The sequence below is a fragment of the Aethalodelphis obliquidens genome, unplaced genomic scaffold, assembly GCF_003676395.1.
Source record: "Aethalodelphis obliquidens isolate GAN/ISIS:26980383/991018 unplaced genomic scaffold, ASM367639v1 scaffold11, whole genome shotgun sequence".
Classification (NCBI taxonomy): domain Eukaryota; kingdom Metazoa; phylum Chordata; class Mammalia; order Artiodactyla; family Delphinidae; genus Aethalodelphis; species Aethalodelphis obliquidens.
Window position 1 is genome coordinate 45,200,497 of NW_020837955.1, and position 9,321 is coordinate 45,209,817.

At 63.6% G+C, this 9,321-nt stretch overlaps 1 protein-coding gene across 1 annotated transcript in view; it reads left to right on the plus strand.

Annotated features, from left to right (window-relative positions):
• The first annotated feature begins 2,534 nt into the window (after nt 1-2,534).
• The window catches only part of ADGRA1 (adhesion G protein-coupled receptor A1), a 33,443-nt gene continuing 26,656 nt past the window's right edge, over nt 2,535-9,321 (plus strand). The window contains exons 1-2 of the mRNA XM_027113031.1: nt 2,535-3,150; nt 3,846-4,038. Coding sequence (XP_026968832.1) covers nt 4,036-4,038 — 3 coding nt within the window. The 5' untranslated portion in view covers nt 2,535-3,150; nt 3,846-4,035. The remainder of the gene's footprint in view (nt 3,151-3,845; nt 4,039-9,321) is intronic.

Sequence of the window (9,321 nt, forward strand, 5' to 3'; positions counted from 1 at the left end):
CCCGTCCACCGTGAGGCCATCCGAAGGAGCTCAGCAGCGTCACCAGGCTGTTTCCTGGCCTCGCACAAGTGGCCTGCAGGTTCCCAAAGCCCCCCCCGACCCCCCGGGGCATGGGGACCAGGACCCCGGCCCTCCTGCCCGGCCCGATCCTCACCCCGGGGTTCCCCGCCCCAACGAGGCGGGACCCACGCCCCCAGCCCCGGCTGCCCCGGAGCACGTCCTGGCCACACACCCACGCCACCCCGGCCCCGCAGAGCCGTGGGTCATCCCGCTTCAGGAGCGACTCTCCCTCCAAGGGGCCGGATAAAGGGCTGAGAGGCTGCCAAGAGGGAGTCGGGTGGGGGGCACGCAGCGTACAGACCCTTGGTGGCGGGGAGTCCTGAACTCATAGAATGTTCCAGAAAGGGGCCTTTCCTGGGGCGAGGAAGAGGCTCAGTGCAGCGAGGGCTGAGAGCCTACCCGCTGAAGGAGACACCTGTTTTACCACAAAGAAGCCACACAGGTTTCAGGAGTGAGCTCTCGGTGACGGTGAGAGGCCTGTGCCTAGAAGACACATGTTTGGGGCATTAGAGACCATAAAGGGCGGGGATCCACTGAACCTGGCTCCGCGGTCGCTGAAAATTCTAGAAAGCAGGGGCTCCGCTCCTGGACGGCAGAGAAGCTCAGGGCACAGGGCAGAAGGTGGCCTGAGGCCCTAGGAGCAAACGAGGGCACGTCCCGAACACAAAGCATGGCACCCATGACTTCCAGGACGCGGACCCGTCCACGCAGGTCCCTCTGGGTCCTCTGCATGGAGGCTGTCGTGATAAGGAACGGGCCTGAGGCTCCTGCAGTGTCAGTGGCCGCGGGCACAGGGCCGGCCGACAGCGCCCTGCTCTCCCCGCCCTGGCTTTGCCCCTCGGACCCGGTGGCCAGCAAGGCAGCCAACAGCCTCGGTTTCCCCATCTCGCAGGTGTGCTGCTCTGCGACGCGTACAGAGCCCGGTCACCGTGCAGGGCTGTGTGAGGGCATCGCCGGGCCTGCGTCCCCTCTGTGGGCAGCCCTGCGCAGCTCCTGGGCACTGGGTAGCCAAGTCCGAGGAAGGGCTGGTGCAGCAGCACTGAGGGTGGCCCAGCTCCCCACTGATGGTCACAAAGCCCGAGGCCCACAGCCGTGGCTCCCAGGACGGCCTCTTCCTGAGGGACGCCCCGCCTCCAACCCTCGCCCAGGCTAACACTGGGATTCGGGGGCCAGCACCCAGGGGGTCAGGATGCAGCAGCCAGACAGGCCTCTCTGCCTGACGTGCCCCCTCGGAGGACCTCCCAAAGCACCCAAGAACCTTCCGTGCACCCCACCCAGCCCCCAGTGCCCCCCGAAGCACCCAGGGACCCTCCATGTGCCCCACCTGGACCCCTGGTGAGTCTGAAGCTTGATTAGCCTTTGCCTTTAGAGCCCGTGGGCCCCGGCCCTGGGCATACAGGGTGGGACAAGGCCTGGGCTAGGAGGGGCTCCTCCAGGCCACCCCAAGCCAGGCCAGTGCCCCCCAACCCTGCCACCCCTCTGCATTCCTACAGCATCTCCTGTAAGTTCTCCCAGAAGCCACCTCTGGTCCCGGCCCCCACCAGCTCTGAGGCCAGGGCGGGTCCCTATTCTCCAGCCAGGGCACAGGGACAGTGCAGGAGGCAGGGCACAGGACAGAGGGACAGCCCCCCACAGGGCCTCTTCCTTGTGCCCTCCTGCCACCTGGGCGCCTGGGCCCCGTGATGGGTTGCTCACACCTGCCTTTCTGTCGCCTCTGGTCTGGGAGCCCCTGACCCGTGCTCACCTGAGCCCCGTCCCCGGACAGTCTGTGGAGGCGGCTGCACTGGGCACAAGCCCTGTGGGGACCACCGCAGCCTGGGGAAGTCTGAGCAAAAGGCCCCCCGATCCAGGGCGGGCCTTCCCACCTCCTCCACTGCCCCACTTGTCCAGGACCATCAACCCGGGCCCCCAGGGAGCTCCACGGCGCCCTCCAGCCCTGAGGGAGCCACCCCAGGACACCAGGTGGGCCGGGCCTGGGCGTGAGGGCCTCCACTCAGCTCTGACACCAGTCACTGGGCGACTGGAAAACCCCTTCACCCCTCGGGGTTTCCTGTCCCTCAGCTGAGGTTCAGGACCCATCACAGCGTCCCCCAGCGGTGCAACGGGGATGCCGGGAGCGATGCAGACAGGATGCTGGGAATATTGGTGGGATGAGGGCCGGGGGCAGGGGAAGGCCCCACCCAGAGGCCTGCTGGCCAGGCCGCGGCCCACACGCCCCGCAGGCAGGGTCCCGCTGTGCACCATCCTCCTGTCCTCCCTCCTCTCCACACATGTGCCTTCCTTCCTGTGCCCTGTCATCTCCAGCTCTAACGCCCGGGCTGGGGGCTGGGACCCTGGGCTGGGCAGGGGTGTGGGGGCCTCTTTCTGCACAGCTGAGGCCTGTCTACACTGGCAGGATCACACTGCTGACTCATGCTGGCGTGGACTCGTGGGTTCACCACGGTGTGGCCATATTTGGATTTGAGAATATTTTAATATGAGGACTGAAAATTCCTCCAAAATCAATTTCCTTGTCTGTATTTCTGTTCTCAGAGCCCCGGTGGACAGGGGTTCCCGTAATAAAAAAATAACATCGCGCTGTCCTCCTTCTGCCTCTTCAGGGAGACGTTTTGCTGTGAGTTGTCCGATTCTCTTGGAAGCGAAGGCAAAACCGCCGGTTGTCTCTTTAAATCGGCTCTGCGGTGTGATGGGGCCCGCGGTCTGGCTGGGAAGAACCATTCCCACCCTGCCGCAGGGAGCTGGCCGCCGCCATCAGCGCCTCCCCCATCCCCATGGTTACGGCTCCTGCTTCCCGACCGTCCCTGGTCCCTGGCCGTCGCCCGCCCGAGGGAGCAGGCACTCCCCACCGGAGTCCGGGAAGCCGCCTGCTGAGAACGGCAGTGACTGCCTGCCCCTCCGGCTCTGACACCCTCCCCGGTGCAGAGCCCTGGCCGTCGCTGGGCTGCAGGCTTGCAATCTGTTGATAACTCCACTCGCGAGCTCCAGCGCTGCCCCTGGGGTGGAAAACTGCTCCCGGACCCGGGAACTCACCGCCTCTCGCCAACAGGAAGCGCAGGACCGCTGCCACTCCTGCTGTTTTTGCCAAAATAGGTGAGAAGTTGGGCTGCGTTTCTCCAGGGTCCGCGCGGCAGGTGGGCCCCCCCGGGCGAGGAGGCAGTGGGACTTGGGGGGGAGGCGAGGTCGGAGCCCGGTGGCCGCAGCATACACTGCCCCGGCCGCTTCCTGGGCATCAGCGCCGACCAGGAGTGAGCAGTTCCTGCTCTTCCAAATGCAGCTTCTCAACAACTTTGGGTTACACAGACGGCACGGAGCCACCAGATAAACTGATCTGTGTGGGAGACGCCAGCCCGTGAGGTCTGGCCACGTCTGGGCGGCGGAAGCTTCGCCCTCCCAGGTCTGGCTGTCCGTTGGGGGTTATTGGAGTCTCTTGACTTAAACTGACAGACATGCTGTACGTGTCTTCTGCAGCCTGAGGTTGGGCTGAGTGTCTCGCGCTGGGATGGCGAGCGGAGGTTGGTTTTTAAATATGGATAAGGAAGTGCTCCCCGGGGGCACCGTCCCTCTAAGGCTCTGAGGTCCCAGGTCGTCCCCGGAGCCTCTGCCTGACTCGGGTACCCCAAGCCAGACACTCCAACAGGCTGGCTGGGTCAGAGGGAGATGAGATGGGGGCAGACTTCGGAAACAGCTGCTGCCGGCTGCAGCCGGGGGGTTGCCCCGTGGGTGGGGTGCTAGATGCAGGTGGCAGGGAGGACCCCCACCCGCCCTGACCTGCCCTGTCTTCGCAGATGGGGGCAGCCTCTCCACCCTCACCCGCCCCATCACGGTCGCCCAGGGCTCTACCCCGTGGCCGCTGCCTGGGACCTTGACCTTCTGGACGGCCATGGAGGCCGGCGGGGAGAACGGTGCGACGTAATCGGCTGTGCCGTTGGCACCACCTCCGTCCCCTGCTCACACTTCAGTAACTTCGCTGTGCTCATGGTGAGTACACGCGGGGGCCGGTGGGGGGGGCGGGCAGGCTGAGGCTGCCACCGCCACTCACGGATCCCCAGGCAGGGAGAGTAAGCTGCCTCGTGGTCAGCCGGGGCGGTGGGCGCATGCTGGCCCTGCGGCCAGGGGCCCTGGGGGCGGGGCCGGGCGGGAGGGGGGCCTCGGGCTGCCTGCTCCGCTGCTCGTCAGCGGCTGCTCTGCGTAGATCATACTAATTAGTGGCAGACGTGCTGCAGTGTTGAATCACTGAATCGGTGGAAGAGACAGTGTCCCACCACCACCCAGGCTCGACCATGACCTGTGAAAACCTCTCTGACCCCGGGCTGGGGCCCTCCCTCGCCCGGCCCTGGCCCTGCACACGGCCCTCCTGCTGCAGCCCTGCCGGCCTCCTTCCCATCAGAAAGTTGGCCGAATGGCAGGGGATGCGGGTGGGCTTCAGCGGCGCTCTCGGCAAGCACAGAGAACGCCTCTCTCACCAGAAAAGGGGGTGCGGCCGGCTGTGTGGGGCTCGGCCTGCAGGCTCGGGGCGCTTCCCTGTGGTTCCTGCTGTTTGGATTCCGGAAAGGGTGATGCTGAGTGAATAATGCATTGTGCCTGCTTGTGAGGGACAGCAGCGGAGCGCACGCAGAGAACACCGCTGGCCGAGGACAGCGTGGCACAGGGGCCGAGGCTCGGACACTGTCATGGGTCGTCAGTGCAGACCTGACTCTTCACAAGCAGGGCTGTGTCTGAGTCACTTGCTCATTTTCTTCCTGTTGGATTCGAAATGTCCAAACAAGAGAGATGCTTTTTGCCAAAGGTCGGCATCAGCTCGCAGAGCTGCCATGCCACCTGCCTCTCAGGCGTCTGAGGGTGTGTGCTCCAGGCGCAGCCGGGCCCGCACCCCAGCTCTGAGCCGTCACCTGTTGCCTGCAGGCACCAGCCCCCAACAAGCCAGGGCCTCCGGGTTGGCCGTGTTTGAAGCTTTGCATCCTCGAATTTATATCCTCATTTGCAAAATGGGTCCTGTCACTGGCAGATGAAGGGTGAACGGGGGAGGGGGGGCAGCACCGCCCCGGGGCGCCACCGCACGTGATCCAGGTGCCCCAGCGTCAGGCCCCATCTTCGCCTCTGTCTCTGACCCTCCAGCCCTTCTGTGCAAATCTGCAGGGCTGCCCAGGCCACCCAGCACCCTCCTTCCTTCCTCCAAGTCCATCCACACCCTCCCCCAAGCCCCAGCCAGCTCCACGCCGGCCAGTCCAGGACTCTGGGAACCAGCTGGATTTCCCTTGCCTGGAGAGCTTGGAATCTCAGCAGTTTGTTGGGGTTTTATTGCTAACAAATAACATTTACACCGGAGAGAGCTTCTGAGAGGAACAGAGATGCCAACCTAACGTGTGGTGCTGCAGGTCTGCTGCAAGCACTTTCCTGCCTGTGTCTGGGAGCCTGTGGGTGAGACGCCTGCGGCCCCTGGGGGCCGTGGGGAGGAAAGCCAGCAGGGGCGGCTCCAGCCCCGTGCCCCAGGATGCCACGCTCCGGCCACCTGCTCGGGCCTGGCCCTGGCAGTCAGCTGCCCGACCAGCTCCTGAGTGTAACGCCACCGAGGTGTCCTGGAGGCACCTGGAGGTGTCGAGCTGCCCACGACCCCGGTTTGAACCGTGCTGAGCCCTGAGCATCTTCGGGCACCTGTGCCTCCTTCTGAGCGAGTTGCCTGTGTGCCCTCGGCACCAACAGGTTGGTGAACACCCAGGTGCTCCCCTGGGGGCTGAGGGGCTGGGGGACCTGCACCCTGCCGCCTGGTCTCCAGCCGGTAAAGCCCAGGCCCCACACCTGCCCGGCGCTGACCCTCATCAGAGTGTAAAGCAGGACCTGACTGCACGGCTGCCTCTGCGATGGTGCTGTTGATACTCGAATTCAAGAAGGTCCCCAAGCGCGTGCGGCTCTGCCCTCGTGCTCCTCTCTGATCCTCACCGTTAGCGCAGACAGCAGCGCCCTCCAAGGGAGCAAAGTGATGGGTCTGGAACTGGAGTGGAAACCGTCCAAGCCCGGGCACTCTTTCCTTCCTGAGTGTGGTCCCGCGGGCGGTGCTGGCCCCGCCGCTGTTCTCCGGCCATACCTGTCGCGGGGGATTAGCTGGGAGGCAGGACTGGTGCACATGGCCTCCCCGCAGCCCCTGTGGCCTCAAGTGGGGCCCAGAGGGTGAGCCCAGCCGCTCACCGATGTGGCGGCCTGAGTGCCACGGAGACCTGCTTGGCAATGGCGCCTCAGCGTGGCCCGGGCCCAGGAGGCGGCCGCAGTGGCAGCACCGCTGGCTTCGAGTCGGGGTGACCTTCGCCAGGTCCTGCAGGGCCTGGAGCTGGGACAGGGTGAGAGGCCAGGCCATCCCAAGGGCAAACGCCACGCAGGACGCCCCTGTCCACACAGAAGCACCCGCGTTCCAACAAGAAGGGTGGAAGTAAAGCCCCAGAGAGACCAGGGTGGATGCAGGGCGGGGCCCAGGAAGCCGGTGTATCAGCAGGAGGCGGGAGCCCTCAGGGCGCCCATGGGCTCCCTCTGAGCCCTTGGAACCCAGGCCACACCTGTGGGTGGGTTCCCACTCCGATGCTCCAGCCTCAGAGCTTCAGTGAGTTCCTCCAGTTCGGAGCTTCAGTGAGTTCCTCCAGTTCGCTGCTTTCGACTCAGTCCAATATTTAAATTTCTAACAACTCAGAAAACCTGCCTTAGGCTCACAGAGTTTGTCGCCCACCTCAGGCCTCCCCTTACTGTTGACGGTTTTAAGCAAGTAACTCCAGTCCTGAAGGAAAGCCCGTCGTATTTCTCAAGGTCTTTTCTCCAAAGTTCTTCATAATTAGACCAGCCCACGCACCCTCAAAGGAAGATGCTACAAACCACACAAATGCCCAGTTGGGCCAACCTGTGCTCCCAACGCAGAGATGGCTCATCTGCGTCTGCCTCTCCCCCGGGACTCCCTCAGGGAAGGCTGACAGACCAGCAGGGTCGCCACTAAAAAGCAGACGAGGGGCCGCAGGCTCCACAGAGCTCAGTCTTGGTCGGGACAAGCCCGGGTGGAAGGACCTGCCCACCCTAGACCCCCAAAGGCCCAGCCTTGATGCCTGGCCATGCGGGAGGGACACCCGTACACGGTCTGCACCGCGGCCCGGAGAGGCCCATTTGCCGCTTTTGATCAGACAAGCGACCCCTGACCTGACCTCTTCCCTCCTTTCTTCTTGTCTTTCTTAACATCCCAATTTGTTTGATTGCAAAACATACCAAAAAGGACACATCCAACTAAGATCATGATGAGGTGTAACGGAAAAGGGGAAATACAAACCAGGCAGCACGGGGACTGCCGCCCTGGGACCGTTGCCCGGAGCCTGAAGGCGCCACGGGGAAGCAGGAGCCCGGGGTCCCCGGAGGAGACACACCTTGGCTGTAGCTTCCACGGCAGCCCCGCCGGTCGCCCTGCAGCACAGACGTGAGCGGGAATTGCGGGCTTCAGCCCCGCAGCTGGGCGGCTCCCGGCACGCGGTGTGTGGCCTCGTCCTCTGGGCGTTGCCTTCGCCTCCCCTCTTCCTCCGTGGGTTCTCTGGACCTCTCTCCAGCCTCTCTGCTCTGAGGTCAACGCTGCATCCATTGTCGCTGGTCCCCAGAGCACCGCTGGGTCCACGGCCTCTGAGGGACTTGCCCATCCAATGCTGTCTGACCACATACTGGACCATCGTAAGGGTTTTGCCCGTGGAACACTCGCAGAGTAGCTTCTTCCAAGAGGAACGTGTACATGTGTGAACTTTAAAATATAAACTCCAGCGCCATTTTGCATTACTTACTTTGAATTTTAAATGTCACCTCTAAAAATGTAGAAAGCACTGTTGATAACTCTGATTTAGAGAAAGGAAAAAAAATAGGAGGCCAAGTGGAATTAAATCTCTGTTTCTCCTAAATCATATATTGTGGATGCAGCTTCTGCGGGGTCGGAGACCCCCCTCACCACTGTGAGGAGCCTCAAATCTGGGCCCTCGGACGAGAGGGAAGGGGTCCAAAGGCGGGTGACCTCCGGGCAGTGTGACCTCCGGGCTGGTCCCATGACAGGCTGGGCGTCGTCCTCAGGAAATGCCTCTGGGTCTTGAACGGATGCTCTGAGATGTCTTCCTGCTGCAGGAAAACCAATTCTGGCTCTTACTAGGCTTAACATAAAGGGGTTTTGCGTGTGTGAATAGAAACTGGCAGATACGATGCTTCTGGAGGTAAGCTCTCCGCCGCAGGCCCGGGAGCTGCATGGGCTCCCCCGTCGTGCGTCACATGCACCTGCGGCCCTCGGCCCCAGGGCACCAGGCCGTTGCTGTGGCCGCTGCGTCAGGAAGCAAGTGCTAGCTCTGTGAACCCCCCTCCTCCGCCATCCCTCCCCCAACCCCAGAAAGAGTCAGGGGTCTGACCTCAGTCTTTAGGGGCAGCAGTGCAGGTGACAGCACCCAGAAAAGGTGGGGAAGGGCCTTGTAAGCCCCCCAGAGGGGGTGGGCCCACCCCGGGTCCCTCAGCTCCAGGAGACACCAGGACACACGGGTCCCGATTGAGTCAGTGAGAGAACCAGACGGGCCAGACCCGGAGCGGCTCTTGCCTGTGGACATGAAACCAGTAACAGAGGCCCAGGTGCACTTTTGTGAAGGGTCAGGGGGTGTCAGCCCCGGCTGATGTCACAGGAGGGACACACCATCGTCTCCCATGAAAAGGACGACACACACAGGCCCAGGGACGCTGCCAGTGCCCGGTCAGACCTGAATCCAACACTCCTGGCTGATGACTCTCAATGAAAAGATCATCCAATATCAGGACTTGCCCAGGAAAACCTGCCTTTCCTTGACGTTCGCAGTGAGTTGCATCTGGCAGGAGGCCGGTGCCCGCGGAGCCTGACAAATGCAGAAACACCCTGGGACTACGGGGCCTCGTGAGCCCCCTTCCCGCCATCGCCTGACGCCAAATGCTCCAGAATTCGGGACGCGTGAGGGCCCCTGGCAGGCGGGACGCTGTGGGACGCGGGACGCTAGGGCCCCTGGCAGGCAGGACGCTGTGGGAGGCGGGACGCTAGGACCCCTGGCAGGCAGGACGCTGTGGGAGGCGGGACGCTAGGGCCCCTGGCAGGCGGGACGCTGTGGGAGGCGGGACGCTAGGACCCCTGGCAGGCGGGATGCTAGTGGGAGGCAGGACGCTAGGGCCCCTGGCAGGAGGGACGCTGTGGGAGGCGGGACGCTGTGGGAGGCAGGACGCTAGGGCCCCTGGCAGGCGGGACGCTAGTGGGAG